Source organism: Curcuma longa, unplaced genomic scaffold (genome assembly GCF_044706935.1).
Source record: "Curcuma longa cultivar G26 ecotype Majalengka, Jawa Barat unplaced genomic scaffold, ITB_CL_G26_1.1 utg3290_np1212_1714210_RagTag, whole genome shotgun sequence".
Classification (NCBI taxonomy): Eukaryota; Viridiplantae; Streptophyta; class Magnoliopsida; order Zingiberales; family Zingiberaceae; genus Curcuma; species Curcuma longa.
The window spans coordinates 370820-386381 of NW_027435602.1; the positions used below are offsets into that span (position 1 = coordinate 370820).

Sequence of the window (15562 nt, forward strand, 5' to 3'; positions counted from 1 at the left end):
TATATATATATATATATGCAGCTATAGTTTTACTTCGCAACCCTGAACTTTGATGTTTCCTCCTTGGCCTTCTCCGGCACGGTGCCATCGTTGCCGGCGAGAGCCATGTACTTATCCTTCCTGGTGAAGTGAGTGCATTCATATGAGAGAACGGAGCCAATCGCATGCTGTATGTAGTTGGCGACCTCATGGCTGGACTTGTTACCGCCACCGCAAGTCAGCTCGGCGGGCAGCTTGTCGAGGAAGGTGATCTGGTAGGCTGGGCTGGGGTTCATGAAGAAGTAGAAGGAGTCCATCCCCTTCCATCCCCTGGCCGTGGTGCCATGGAACATGCTCGTGCTGTTCGCCATCGCCACCGGGATGATCTCGTCCGTGAGCTCCGCGAAGAGCGACGAGAAACGCAGCAGAAAGGGCTCGCGGCACGTGGTGCCCTCGGGGCAGATCACCAGGTCTCCCTCCCGCAGCAGCCTCTTGATCATGGCGGCGTCGCCTGCTCGATCGCGAGTGAGGCGCACGGTGGGGATGGGCGAGATGATCTCGGAGAGACGCGAGACGGAGTAGGTGACGCAGGCGATGGGGCGGCGGAGAGCAATTGAGAGGAATACCGGGTCGAGCAAGGTACGGTGGGAGCAGACAAAGAGGACGCCGGAGCGACCCGCGGACTTGTGCGGGGGCGGCGGTGGCGTCCCGCGAACCGTGATGCGGACGCCCAGCGCGCGGAATGCGTGATAGACGAAGCGCAGCGGGAGCAGCGATCCGGCGGCGACGCGGAGACAGGAGAGGGGGAAGCCCACGGGGAGCCAGAGGAGGGTGAGGACGGCCAGCAGCGGCGTCGGTCGCAGCGCCAACCGGCCATCGTGGAAGACGACGGGTTTGGGCAGCTTCTCTCTCGGGAGGGCCTTCAAGCCTTGTTTATTAGGTTGCACCACGTACCCTTCCTGTTGTTTCATTTTATTATTAGTCGCTTAATTAAATTTTAGTTAAAATTCGATTAAATGTTTATATAAATTTTTAAAAAATTATGTTAGGGATATTAAATAATTATAAGATGCAATTATAACAAAAATAAATTTTGAAGAGGATAGTAATAGGAAATCAATCAATCTTATTGGGGCAAGGGAGTGAGGAGAGTTGAACTAATTGGATCAGAGATAGGATGGTAAATCCAATTTAAACAAGAGATATATTCATTCTCACTTAATGAATTAAATCAATCAATTTAATTGTGGTTAGTTGTTATTGTTAAACTTAGCGAATTCAATTGGGTAGCCCAACCAAGTGTAAGAAGGCATCAGGCTCAAGGTGCCATTAATCGGGTTAGTTATTAGTATAAATTGATCTAAATGATTGGGTCTATCAATCAAGCTAGTTGGCCACTCCATCGACAAGTTACATTGGTTGGTCTAATTGATTTAGCTCGGATAGTGTCTATCAATCAATTTGACATGGTTGATCATTCCAATTAGAATATATTGTTCAAGTCGTCGAGTCGATTAGTAGGCCAATTGTTCAAGTTAGTTGATTTGTGTAGTTAATTTAATCTATTTGGGTTGGTTAAATGACTCATCTGAATTGATATAGCCGATTTATATTGGCCAACTAGAAGCCAATTTAATTTTCACAAAACTAGTATTTTGATTTGCTCATATATAAATTATTTTATAAAAAAAAGCTCATAACTTTCTTTTTCAATTATTTCTTTCTCTTACAGAATAGTTTAATTAATTTTATAAAAAAATATAATTATCTAGAAAATAGAAAAATATTTGATACAGCTAAATTAAACACATTTAAAAATTTTCAAAATATCTATTTTAGTGATCCAAATATTTAATTAATTTCTGGAATGTTGTGAACTAGTATTTTTCCATAAGTAGTTTAATCAATGGTTCATGTGAAAAATAATTAACTAAATAAAGAAAGAAAGAGAGAGAGAGAGAGAGTTAAAGACATATAAACCTGACAGAGATGCATGAACGGGTAATCGGTCTCCCTGTCGCCCAGGCCTATCTGTGGCGCTGCCTCCGGCAGCTGCTTCCTCATGGCCGCAGCCTTGTTCCGGCCGACGAGAACCCCTGAGCGGCTGACGAAGCCGGTGGCCCGGCCCTTGTACGCCTCGATCTCCGTCCCAATCACAAGATGGACGCCGAGGTAGCCCTTCAAGAAGGGCTCCACCATGATCCTGGGGTTGGCCGTCAGCACGCACCTCCGCCCGCACGCCGAGAACACCCTCCACGCTTCGGGGTGCAGGTCCGTGGAGTAGAACTTGGGCAGCACCGCCTGCGCCGCCGACTCGATGTCTCTGATGCGTACCCCGGCAAAAGTGGCGAAAATGAGCACCTGGATGCCGGCCGACTCCGACACGGAGTAGTAGAGCAGGGCGGCCAGAGGCGCGGCGAGCAGCAGGAGCAGGAGCCTCAGCGGGCCCCCGACCTCGTAAGCCACCAGCGCGAAGTAGGGAAAGGAGCTGCGGCCGAGGAGCAAGGTGCCGTCCATGTCCGCCACCACAGTGTGGCTGTCGCGGCCCAGCGACGAGCAGTGTTCTATGCTCTTGAATGCTGCTGCACCGTCGAATGCTTCCATTCTCCCTCTTCCTTAATTTAGCAACCTCGGAGCTAGCTACAATTGATCGATGCTTCCGGTGCACATTTCCGCATATAATTTATAGACGATCGAGAAGCACGCACGCGCGAAATGAGTATTGGAAGTCGAAGTGATTTAATAGGGAGATACATGTGTTGTCTACATGTGTTGTCTGAGATTTCGAATTTGAGTCCTTTTAGTAATATGTATCTGTTGACTGAGATGTTATTTCGATAACAGACTCTTATCAATATAACAGTATCATACCTCTAAAAAATCTTTTAAGTAATTTTCTGAGATGAAGCCGTTTTGACGGTGGGGTCAATACAATTTATGATCACTATAAAAAATTAACTCAATACAGTTTATGTTCTCGGTGCATAGCTGAGTTGGTTATGATGAAGCAGACTTGCATCTAAGAGGATAAGGATTCGAATCATACCCTTCTCCTATGTCATGATCAATTGCCATTTTCAATTTATCTTTTTATATATGATCGTGAAATAGATCGTATAGAGATTTTCTTTTGTAGAGAAAAAAGAGTATTGGAAGCAAGGTATAATGACGAATTGATGGCGCGAGCTAGCTAGAGTGAAATAATTAATATTTGGTTGGCAGTCAGTCGGAGCTCCACCTTCGTTACGTAATTCATCAAGCAACAATCCTTTGGATTTAACGCCACCCTGCGTTCCAACACATGCTTATTAATTGGGTAATCAATATTCTTGTTATGTTATTAATGACTTAGTTAGCTGTTGTAATCGATCATTACCGCCAATCAACTGTTATGCTATTCATGAACCAAATGTTCGAATAAAACTATAGCTAGCTAGTGTGAAGTCTTAGCTCACCATTAACACTTCACAATATCTATCATTTAAAGTCGGAGTTCGATTAAAAATCTAAATGCTCAATGCCCCTTTAATTTGCTTCTACTATATATATATCCAGGTCCTGGACATATATGGTTATTTATTCACCTCCAGTCGATCTCTCCTCTTCAGTTCTCTCCGAGTTAATCACAAAAAAATTACTAATTCCGTCGCTAATTGATCGCTAACTGTTGATTAGCGACCCCGTTCTTTAAACATTTTTCAGCAAGTTCACATGGTGGTCACACTCTAATTGCATGCTGTTGTAGTCTCCTGACACCCCGTGACCATGCCGTTCTCTTAATTATAGGGAAGTAGCTACGCTGCTCCATCACGTATTAGTGTCCATTAATTAACGTAACGTATGACCGATCGATGGCTGCATTGGCATAGCACGTCCAACGCGAAACACGACGTGCATGAGACTAACGATATATGAGAAATTTTGATTAAATCAAAATAACTGATAAATAAAATTAATTTAAAATTAAATTTTAGTTCAGTTTATTCATAAGTTTTTTTTTAAAAAAATAATATTAATCATTTTGATTTAATTGATTTGATTTTCAATAATTTTGAAAAATAACTAACTAAATTGATTATTTGTAATTAAAGGAATTAAGTTTTTATTAATTTTTTTTCATAGTATTCGATTTGTTGAGTCCTCCTACCTTGGACTATGACCGGTGCAACTTCCGTGTGTGAATTTTATAGTATTCGATTTGTTGAGTCCTCCTACCTTGGACTATGACCGGTGCAATCTTTTTGATAGAAATTATAATAAAAATAAATTTATTTTCTCTATAATCATTAAAATTGTTTTTTTATAGTACTAACTGAAGGTAATATTTTTTTAATTATTTATGTAATAAAAAAATAAATTTGACCAGTATTTAAAAAGACTAATATCATTCGAATGAACGAGGAGCAAAGAAGGGAGATCATCGATGAGGAAAGGAAAAGAGCGTATGAACATCGACGAGAGAAGAGAATGACACGATATCACCAATGATTGTGAGGACATATATTTTATAGAATCAATACAGGAAACGCAAGAAGTTGATTAAATTTTAAATAATAAAAAATATATATAATTTAATTTTTAAAAATAATTTAAATTAAAAATAGATATTTTAAAAAATAATTTAAAATTTAAAATAAACTTTTATAAATTTTTTAATATAAGTAATATTAAAATATTAAAAATTAGAGGCTTCAATTTTTATTGAAATCCTAGACGTAGACCTATCAGATGGCACTGAAGAGGAGAATAAGACAAAGAAACTTAGATGATAAAAGTTAGGATAAAAGATTTATATAATATGATAATTTTATTATTGCAGAAGAAGATTTATGTATCTTTTTTTTATTCTTTCCCTCTACTTTCCGTTCAATTTGATGGACTGATAACTTCTTTATTTTCCTTAAATTTTTTATAAAATAAACAAAGAAAATTTTTTTTCTCAATTTTACTTTCCACCCATCCAAGTAAACAGGGGCAAGGGGCAATTCCATTTTCTTCCCGTATTTCTCCGTCGCGTCCACCGTCTCCGTCCGAACCCTCCCCCATCTCCCACCATTCAATCCCATGGAGTCCGTGCGAGCGCAGGAACTGATCGTCGTTGAGCGCGACGCCGATGGCGTCGCCGTCATCACCATCAACCGCCCCGCGTCACTCAACTCTCTTACTCGTCCGATGATTGTGTCTCTCGCTGGTGCCTTCAGGGAGCTGGATGCCGATCCCACTGTGGGTGCGGTGGTGATCACGGGGAAGGGGCGTGCCTTCTGCTCCGGAGTCGACCTCACGGCTGCAGAGGATGTGTTTAAAGGAGACGTCAAGGACGAGGAATCCGATCCCGTGATCCAGATGGAGCGATTTCGCAAGCCCATAATAGGCGCCATCAACGGCTATGCCGTCACCGCCGGTTTCGAAATTTCCCTTGCCTGCGACATTCTCGTAGCTGGAAAGGATGCCAAGTTCATCGACACCCACGCAAGGTAACTGATGCTATAATCTGTCCCGGTGATCTAGTTCAATACCTGTACAACTTTATACAACTCATTCCATTGCACTCTATGCAAGATTTCATTGCTAAGAATATGCAAATAAATTAAATATCTTTTTATTATATTAGTTCGAGTTTTCTTTGATTTCACTCTATTCCACTGCACCCTCTTTTCAATTAAATTAAAATTACTAGAGTCATTTGAATTATAGACCCCATCTCAACTATGTACGGATTTGCTATGAATTAATATTACATGGAAGAATATTACAATGATTTCAATCTATTGCTTCCCACCTTCCAGTTTCGAATTTTCAATTTAACTATCAAAATTTGATTTGATCTGAATTTGGTTCCACAAAATTGGCCACTGAATTAGTCATTTGTGGGACCAATATTAGGGATTGATTTCATGCTTAACCAGTGAGGGAAAACTCCCAAAGTTAAACTAAGCACCCCCAGATTTAAAGGAAACAAATACAATGCATGATGAATAAAAAAAAATCTAACTAATGTGAAAGGACGAAAAGAAGTAAGAATTTTATTAGGAAAGAGAAAGGGGAGGAATAAAGGAAAGTTCTATAAAACGGCAATTAGACCTGCCATGTTATATGGCGCTGAATGTTGGGCTATGACTCGAGCACATGAGCAAAAGATGAGAGTTGCGGAGATGAGGATGTTAAGATGGATGTGTGGACATACGAAGATGGACAGAATAAGAAATGAGAGCATTAGAGAGAAAGTTGGAGTTGCATCTATTGAGGGAAAACTCCGTGAGACACGTTTAAGGTGGTACGGACATGTACTTAGACGACCGATAAATGCTCCAGTTAGGCGGTGTGAAACTATAACAAATACGCATATCAAACGAGGGCGAGGTAGACCAAAAAAGACTTGGTTAGCAACAATAAAACAAGATAAAATTTATTTAAATATAAATGATGATATAATAGGAGATAGAGCTCAATGGCGTAAAAGGATCCATATAGCCGACCCCACTTAGTGGGATAAGGCTTGGTTGTTGTTGTTGTTGTTGTTGTAGAAGGGGGAGGAAAACGACCTTAATCGAAACATTTTCTTATCACGTCCAGGGGGGGCATAGCCATGGTGAGAGACATGGCCAGGCCGTGGAGTTCTCGAGAAGTTTCTATGGCTGTGTTCAGAGGTTGGCACAGCTGTGGTGGTGGACACAGCTCAGCCATGCTTCATTCTGGAAGTTTTCCACCCTCGTGGCAATTGCCACGAGCTAGCTATGGATCCTTCTGTCCCTGAGATCAAAATAAAAGAGTTAAAATGAAGAACAAAGGAAAAAACTCAAATGAAAAATGAGAAAGAAAACTTAGGTTGTCGCCCAAGAAGCGTTTATTTTAGGTCATAATCTTGACCCTCGTGAATCTCAATCGGGAGCGCATGATTTGAGGTGGTTGTACTTCTCTCTTCTCTCAATAAGCCTATCAAAGAAATATCTCTTAAATCTTGCTGGCGTCAGGATAAGATACTTCCTAACTTTGTTGTTGTCATCCTTTGGTCCTCCATCAATTTTGCTCAACTTCAAAGGGTGACCATATCTCCTAAACCTTGCTCATGGAGGAACAAGATATTTGCTAGCTCCATCTCTTAGTCCTTTATTGAATATGCTCAATTCTAAAAGGGGAAGTCCATAATATTCTTCTTTCGCCACCTACTGTAGACAATGTACCATGCAACAAACATCCTCTGCAAAAATTTGATTAGTAGCCTTAGGTAGTTCAAATGCAATTTTACCTTTGCCAATCGCCAAAGAGGGTTTAGCATATTACAGTTGCAACGGTGGCTAGGAAAGACTTTTCTAAAATAATAGGGATTTGAGGAATAGAGTCAACTATAATAATAAAATCAAACCTCCCTTCATGCGATGTTCGAATGACCTCATCCTTTTCGTTCTTTGTATTGTCGTCATATTCATTGCTCACCTTAGGCTCCTCCAAAGTTTTACCACTTCCCAAAGTGATGGCATTGCAATATTCAATAGAATTGGTCTTAGGTTGACTTAGAAATTTATCCTGAGTGCTTGAAAAGAACTAACATCTTGCGAAAATTGAGTTTCCAACATCTTAGTATAATCAATTGATTCATCGAGCATACCTGAGATATGTTTGATTTTGTCCATTCGTTGCATAAACTCATCTTGTTTAGTTTGAGTCGTGATGAAGTTATTTATTAAAGTTTTCAAGTCAGATTTTGGAGCTTGATGAAATTCCGGTGGTGGTCGAAAGTTGTCCTCCTCAACTTGATTTTGATAGTTCCTGTAAGAAAATTTTAAAGGGTTGTCTTGTGGACATGGATTGTCTTGTGGTCACTGGTTGTGGTTGTAGATGGCATCCAAAGATGTAAGCATCCAGCCCGACATCGCATGACCCTCTGTCGCAGCCCACGGGGTCGTGCGATGCCTCTGTCGTGGTCGACAGGGTTGCACGATCCCTCCGCTGCAGCCGTGGGCCTCATGTTGGACATGTCAATCAACGAGCAGAACGCGGAACAAAATGTTTCGCCTATTTCGTCTAGTACGACATGAAATTTCAAACCATGGATGAAACCACTCAACAAGATTGAGCTCATATTGGGTTTCTCTAAATAGGGTAATTTATCAAGGGGGCTCTTAAATCAAGTATTGGAATTTGCTTGGAGGTTCTTGTATCTTAGGGATGAGATGACTCATTAAGATAAAAATTTTGAAAGCATGTTGAGGGTTTCTTAATAAAAGTGTCTTAGGGACAAAATCACCCATTAAGATAAAAATTTTGATAGCATGTTGAGGGTTTCTTAATAAAACTGTCTTAGGAACGAGATCACTCATTAAGATAAAAATTTGATAGCATGATGAGGGTTTCTTAATAAAAATGAGTTACTCTTTTTAACTAATGGTCTGGGTTCAATTAAGAGTCTTTCCAGAGGACAAATTAATCAGAGGTAAGGAGCTCGTCTAAAATGTCATTGGAGAGCTCTCTTGAGGTCAAGTTATCAAGAAATTCTTCTACAATCAAGACATTGAGAAGTTCTTGAAAGTCAAATTATTAGGGGATCTTCTAGGTTTAAGTCAATAGAGGAGTTTTCCTACATCAAATCATTCTTTTTAAAATGATAGATACTAGTTAAATTAGGAAAAACAGATAATGTATGATGATATTTTTATATTTTAAAACGATTTTGATTATACTTATAAGTTTTATAAGAGAAACTAATTTGATGGAGAAAGTTTAAATTACCAATTAAATAAATTAAATTTCAAATAGAAAATGTAATTTACTTGAATTTTTTGAGCCATATGTTGAAGTTACCACGAGGTTTGCATCTCAATCGATTGGCATTGTATCACATGATGCTCCTTTCTGCCTTATAATTTGCAATCAATATTATATTAGATCAAATTAACCTCATGTCCAATTCTTGGGTATTTCTAAGATACCATTTTACAGTAAGCCATGGAGCACATCTAACATTTATAATAGATTCAAAGGGGAGTCAACAGACCACAATAGGAAGCACACTAGCCAGTTGTCTCCATTTTCGACTACAAATGTGATTTGTGATTCAGAGTTGGCTCTTCGCATGAAGGGGTCTATAGGCAAACTGGAAAAAATAAGAAAGGTCTCAATCTCAACACCAAGCCCTTGCTACTCTAGTACTGAGGTGAGATGCGACGAAGATTACATAAGGCCCACTAGTGGAAGCTAGAGATGTCACTATGATCATGATAGCAAGTCTTAGTGGAGGTGGTCTAGAGGTGGTGAAAACGACATTGGTGAAGGCTGATTGGTGCTAGAGTGCTCAATGACAATATTGTGAACACTAGCATTGGTAGTGAGTTTGGAGGTGTTGATCATGCTAGTGGGAATTTGTTTATGGTGGAACATAATTGTGAAGAGAGGTACATGCACTATGTGAAGGCCGAAGATGAGAACAATGACATCATTGGAGATGGTGTAACTTGTGATTGCGAGTAGCAACGAAGATTCTGTTGGTGCCTTTTGTCGTTAGGAGTCAGGGAACAAGTGAAGTTTGTACACTTTGTTAGGCGATGATATATAGTAGGCATCAGGGAGATTGGGGACGGAGGGCTTCCACTTGGTTTAATCTTGGTTCCACAGAGGGCCATGATTATGGGAGGGGAGTCGCGGTTATTGATCTTAGTGATAACAAAGAAGCACGAGCTAGATAATTTTGCACAATAGTTGCTTGCTAGGAGTTCTGCTCCAAGCTTCAAGGAAGAGGGAAGCCTAGTCTATGGTAGTGAGCAAAACTCTGAAAGAAAATATACCTCAGAATGAATTTTTGCAAATTGTCAAATATAAACTTTATGCTTACACACTTATGCAAATTGCCAAATATAAACTTTTACTTAAAATGCATTGTTAAATCATGAAAATGTCAGAGTTAGACCTCACCTATAAGCCTTTTAAGTTTTAACAACTACGACCTTCATTGATCCACTAGAGGTTTGATAATAATAAGTTAATTAGTCAATCAAAAGAACACACTTTTAAAAAAAATAAAAAATAAAAAACACTTATATGCATCGTGTTCTATATGATAACTCCCATATCCCAATTTTTTATGATAAAATATACTCAACTGCAGATGAAGGAAGAGTTTCAGAAACTCTGAAAGAAACCTAAGGTCATAATTTTCATGAGATAATCCATATCCCTAGTAGAGGCTCTACTATCTAAGAATGTCTGTATATAGCTGTGACTAGGAGTTAGACCTTCCTGGAAATCCTCATAAAAAATTACAATACAAGCACACAATCATTAATATATGTTCCAATCGTTTTCACTTTTTAATACTATATGTGCTTTAGTGGAAATTAGATTCAATGTGGTACAGGTAAAGACTTAGTTGACTCTACGCCTAATATAGAATATTACTCTAAGGTTCAAAATTTGAAAAATACCTCATTGATCATACAGTATGATATGTCTTAAGAAGTCTCTTTTTCCCCCTTTTTATTTCAGGAAACTTTTGTGTGAGAGATTGTTGGAGAAAAGATAAATCCCTTTTTTCCTTCCATCTTTAGTCCAAAGTGAAATTTGGTTTTCAATTCCATATAATAGGTCTTGTTTCTTTTTCTTAAAAAAAATTCACTAGGCATTTGGGCTTTTGGGAAGGTGAGATGGGTGCAGCTGCACACACTGGGCCAGACAAAATATAATAAAAAAAGATGGCACTATGAATTTTGAAAGAAACCTAAGACTAAATGGAAGGAATATAAGTTAGACTAGAACAAATGTTTGGTACATCATGAGCTTTCTTTCTATTTATACAGACATTACTCAGACCACAAAAGTAGTGCTTGAATGTTCCTTGCAGCCCTTGATTATATAAGCTCAATCATTGGGATGAATATTTATGGATTTCATCGACATGCTTATTTCAACTCCCTAGTTGGAACTTCATGGATTGGTTCTTGATCGGACTATAGCTTTACTTTGCCTCTTTCCGACCTTAACCATGAGTTTGTATCAGTCTTGCTAGCAATCTCACATTGAGGGCAACATTGTCAAGCTCCATGATAAATCGAGATATGTTGTATGTGATTGAGATGCAACAATAATTGACTTTTGTCACAGCTCTCAAATTAGCCAGATGAATTGTTTAACCTCTACTTGATTGGAATTGGTAGAGGCTAAGTCTTGTTTGTTCAAAATCCTTTACCTAATTGACTGAAAATCATTTCTAATTGAGGGACAACATGAGCAGTTTCCTTTCAATTGACTAATAGTGTGCAAAGGTCTAAGATCAAGTTACAAACTATGACTAAGGGCATATAATTTCCTGATTGAAGGCTTTACAGCCAAGTCATCGATTAGTCTACGCCTACTTAGCTAATCACACCATTTACAATGATGTCCTCAAAAGCAAAATTGGAGATTGTATTCACTTGGCAATCTCTCATGCCTCTCATGCCTCAAGGTCTTTAGCTCCCTTAACCCAAGTCATCAGTCTATAGAGCGCACCAATCTCCCCGAGCTCTCTTCATGCCACTTGACTAACATTCCATCCCATTGAGTCAAATTACTCAATGCTTCATGCTTTAAAGTCTCATGAGTTGCTTCAAAGCTTCACCACTCATATACGACGCTTATATATAATAAATATATGCAATATAACCCAAGGACATGGTCGTATTCTTGTGATAAACGTAATGATTCATATAACATGTAAGGGAACCATGGCCTTATGACTTTGAGATTGGATTTGTAATAGTTGGGTATAACCCAACCTAACTGATAAGTATTACTGATGCCCAATTGATTGAAAAAAAGAAAAGATATTATTAATGCTCAATTGAGTATTATCTCATGCCCAATTGAGTCTTTTGAGGTCCAAAGAAAGGGTATTGTTTATTGATTGACGATTATGATTGAAATTTTCTTTATTTTTCATGATAGAGATTATAGCATTTGCATTGTTTATCTCTTGCATTACCCTCTAAAGTTCTCCTAACAGTGTTTATTGACAATTCTTATATTATACTCGCCCTACAAAAGTTAGCATGAGATGAATTTTTAGGTCTACTCGCCTTGGTTAACCATTATGATTGAGGGTCCTTTTTGTGTTTCATGATAGAAATTGTAGCATTATTCTTTTTAGATTATTAGAGAAGCTCTTCTACTGGTGTCTATTGACAAATCTTATATCGTCTATCTCTTGCATTATCCCGGAAAGCTTTCCAATTAGTGTTTATTAGCAATTCCTTTCGTTGTTAAAATTTAATTTTGTAGTGCTTTATGATTATAAGATTTTATATATTTTTTTCTTTATTAATTATATTATTGCTTATATTAAATCAAGATCCTAGCTCTGCCTCCTGAAGGTGAACTTAATAATATGTTTACAAAATTACTAATATATTTAATTATCTTGAAAATGACATTAGACACTTAGTGATTCTAAAATTAGTTTCTTTTATTAAGATATTTTTTATATAATTTCTGGTGTCATTGTTTTGTTAATTAATTTATATTTTCATATAATAAATAAATTTTGATTGTCTTCTTCTTTTCTGTTTTTATCTGAGTGATCTTGCCGATGGTCGAGATACATCCTGAGCATAAGCCATGGCTTAAGGAGACAAAGCATGATTATTCTATTGAACATGCCAGTTGTGGCAATCTACACAATCAAATCATGAGTCCAATCGTATCCTTCTCTGAGGTTTAACTGGATTTGGTTTTCACTTCCATTTAAAGAGGAGCTCACCTTGTTCATTTGTATCTTAGAGAAAACTGTAATTTCCTGTTTCTAAACTATTCTTCTGTTTACACTTTCTGGGATTTGTGATGAGTGGCTTACCATTTTCTACCTGTAGAGGCGTCAACTTCTGTTACATATGGTCTATAGATTTGAGTTATTCACTTTATAGGTCAGTATCTTGCCTTAAGATAGAGATTGTTCACCTAGAGGTTGATTTTCCTTCTACATTTCTTTTTGCTGTTATATTAAATCACTGCCTTACAAAATAGAAATGCTAGTACAGCTGTTGCTTCACCAGATGTATTCTTGGTGATCCAACAAAATTCTAAATGTCTTCTTATCTTTCACTATTGGCATGTAGTCTTTTGCTGTGACTCACATTAGCAATTCAAGTTGCAAAATTGACACTTTGTTTCAGGTTTGGAATATTTCCATCATGGGGCCTTTCACAAAAACTTTCTCGTATCATCGGAATAAATAGAGCTCGTGAAGTATCACTTTCTTGCATGCCCATAACTGGTGAGATGGCTGAAAAGTGGGGCTTAGTCAACCATGTTGTGGAAAACGGTGAGGTATTAAAGAAAGCGAAAGAAATTGCACGCGCCATTTTAAAAAACAATAGGGACATGGTCTTCAGGTACCGATCAGTTATTAATGATGGTTTCAAAATGGATTTGGGTCATGCTGGTTTGCTCGAAAAGGTGAGATCTGAAAGGGTTCATACTCTCTGTTGGTCAATAGGATGCTAAATTTTAAAACTAATTGCATATGGAATGCAAGTATTCTTTCATTGCCTTCATCTATTAAAGGAAGTATGCGTTGATGGGCTACCTTTGAGCATGACAACATGAAATTTGTTATTGTATGTTTGTCTTTCCAGCAAATGTTGGATCAGAAAACTCATGCTCACACTCACTTTAGTTGATTATTCAGCTTTCTTGTTTCGGTTTCATTAATTCTATTTGCCTTGTCAAAAATTTCAGGAAAGGGCGCATAGCTATTACGATGGCATGACCAAGGAACAGTTTGCAGCCATGCAGAAGTTTTTACGAAATCGAAGTTCAAAGCCACCGTCAAAGCTTTAGATGTATTTTATGCTCATTTCTCTTAAAGTTGCATATCAATAACATCATAGAATAAATCAATTGATGTAAATTTATCACTTCTGATGATCATTATGATGGGACATCATAAATCAGTAGAAAATCAATTTCAATGTGAATTGCATATGTTTATAGTTTCTGAATGAGTTTTAGTCGAGTGTACTTGACTTTGAAGATTAATTACATACTCCTTTCTCTAATGAGCTCATCATGATTATATTTTTATTTTATAAACATTTTTTTAATTTCATGTATCATTTTTTTTCTAACTGGGTGCGGGCAGCTGTTCACGCTGGAGCTACATTAGTTTCATCCATGATTGATGGAGGCTCGTCTCAAATTGATCTTCCCGAGGCACATGTTGAGCTTATTGAGGATAGATCTTTGTCTCGTATGGAGCTCCTCAAAGCGAGTATCGATCGATTGAGTCCTCAGTCTAGGGATGGCAACGGGTTCGGGGGTTCGCGGGGAAGCCTTCTCCATCTCCGTCCCCGAAACCCAAACCCATATACCATCCCCGTCCCCATCCCCATCGGGTATCATAATTTAAATATCATCCCCATCCCCGTCGAATTTCGGGTATCCAGTGGGTTTCGGGGATCCCCGCAGATTTTGGAGATCCCCGCGGGTTTTAGGGTGGTTTTCCCCAGGTATTTCCATTGTTATCCCCATCCTCATCCCCGTCTTATATATATATATATATATATATATATATATATATTATAAAATCTTTACAAAATAACATTATAAAATCAAACATTAAACTCTAAAAGAAAATATTATCTCTAAAATAATATTCCCCGTCGGGTTTGGGGATGGGGACGGGGAATATTTGGAATACCATCCCCGACCCATCCCCGCTTTCTGAGATTCGGGGATTCTCCATCCCCATCCCCGCTTTCTCGGATTCGGGGATTCCCCGATCAAAATGGATTCGGGGAACGGATTCTCCATCGGATCCGGGTCTAATTGCCATCCCTACCTCAGTCGTGTGAGAAATCATCCTCAATAGGATCCACAATGTGATTGATCTGCTTTGCAAACGCTCAGTGGAGGCACAAGCGACAATGTGGGAAGGTCGTCGTCCTCCCCCTGTTGGTCATGCTCCTCGGCTGCAAGGTATCCAGGTTTCCATTGCATATATGACCCTATATATCCCTCGACCATCTTGACCAGAGCAAATTGCCTTATCCCTATCTGATCTTTAACTTTCAGATAGACTTATTAATGTCAATGCCTAAGAGCATCTGCAATTGGGTGTTAATAACATCCCAGTAACGCTCAAGGGTGTTAATCCACGTTGTGAAGGATATTATAACACCTCTTCGCATGAACGCGTTCATGTGGCAGTGGGGTGGGCCAGCAGGGGCTGGCCCACCCAGGCCACATGTATTTTTTTTATTAATATTGTGGTGTTATTAATGCAGGAGCATTGCAGATGCTCTAAGTACTCAAGGAACTCTATGATGAGGTAGCAGAAAGGCATATATGCACCTTTTTACCGTGCATTGGGGTAACAAACTGAGTAATGCAATACAAAAATTTAGAGGGGAATGTTATTATTGTACATGAGCTAGCATTGAGGTAGAAGAATGATTCAACCTGCGCACACAATGCAAATTAACATCATAGGGAGCCAGAGGTGGTCTCCGACAAAACCTCTCTGATACTTAAATTACTAGGTGTCATGAAAAGTGGAAAATAGACTATATTTAGAGAATATAGAGAGAGTAAACGCTTAGTATTTATATAGGAGATACCT

The 15562-nt window shown here is 38.7% G+C and overlaps 2 protein-coding genes across 2 annotated transcripts; one reads left to right on the top strand and one right to left on the bottom strand.

The window, feature by feature from the left end:
* Positions 1–29: 29 nt before the first annotated feature.
* LOC141820308 (glycerol-3-phosphate acyltransferase RAM2-like) lies at positions 30–2583 on the bottom strand. The gene is made up of 2 exons (XM_074707597.1): positions 1960–2583; positions 30–938 (listed from the first exon to the last, which is right to left on the bottom strand). The coding sequence occupies exons 1-2, from the start codon at positions 2581–2583 to the stop codon at positions 30–32; spliced, it is 1533 nt and encodes a 510-aa protein (XP_074563698.1).
* A 2389-nt stretch (positions 2584–4972) lies between these two features.
* LOC141820427 (putative enoyl-CoA hydratase 1, peroxisomal) lies at positions 4973–14000 on the top strand. The gene is made up of 3 exons (XM_074707736.1): positions 4973–5453; positions 13116–13398; positions 13681–14000. The coding sequence occupies exons 1-3, from the start codon at positions 5044–5046 to the stop codon at positions 13780–13782; spliced, it is 795 nt and encodes a 264-aa protein (XP_074563837.1). The 5' UTR covers positions 4973–5043; the 3' UTR covers positions 13783–14000.
* Positions 14001–15562: the final 1562 nt, after the last annotated feature.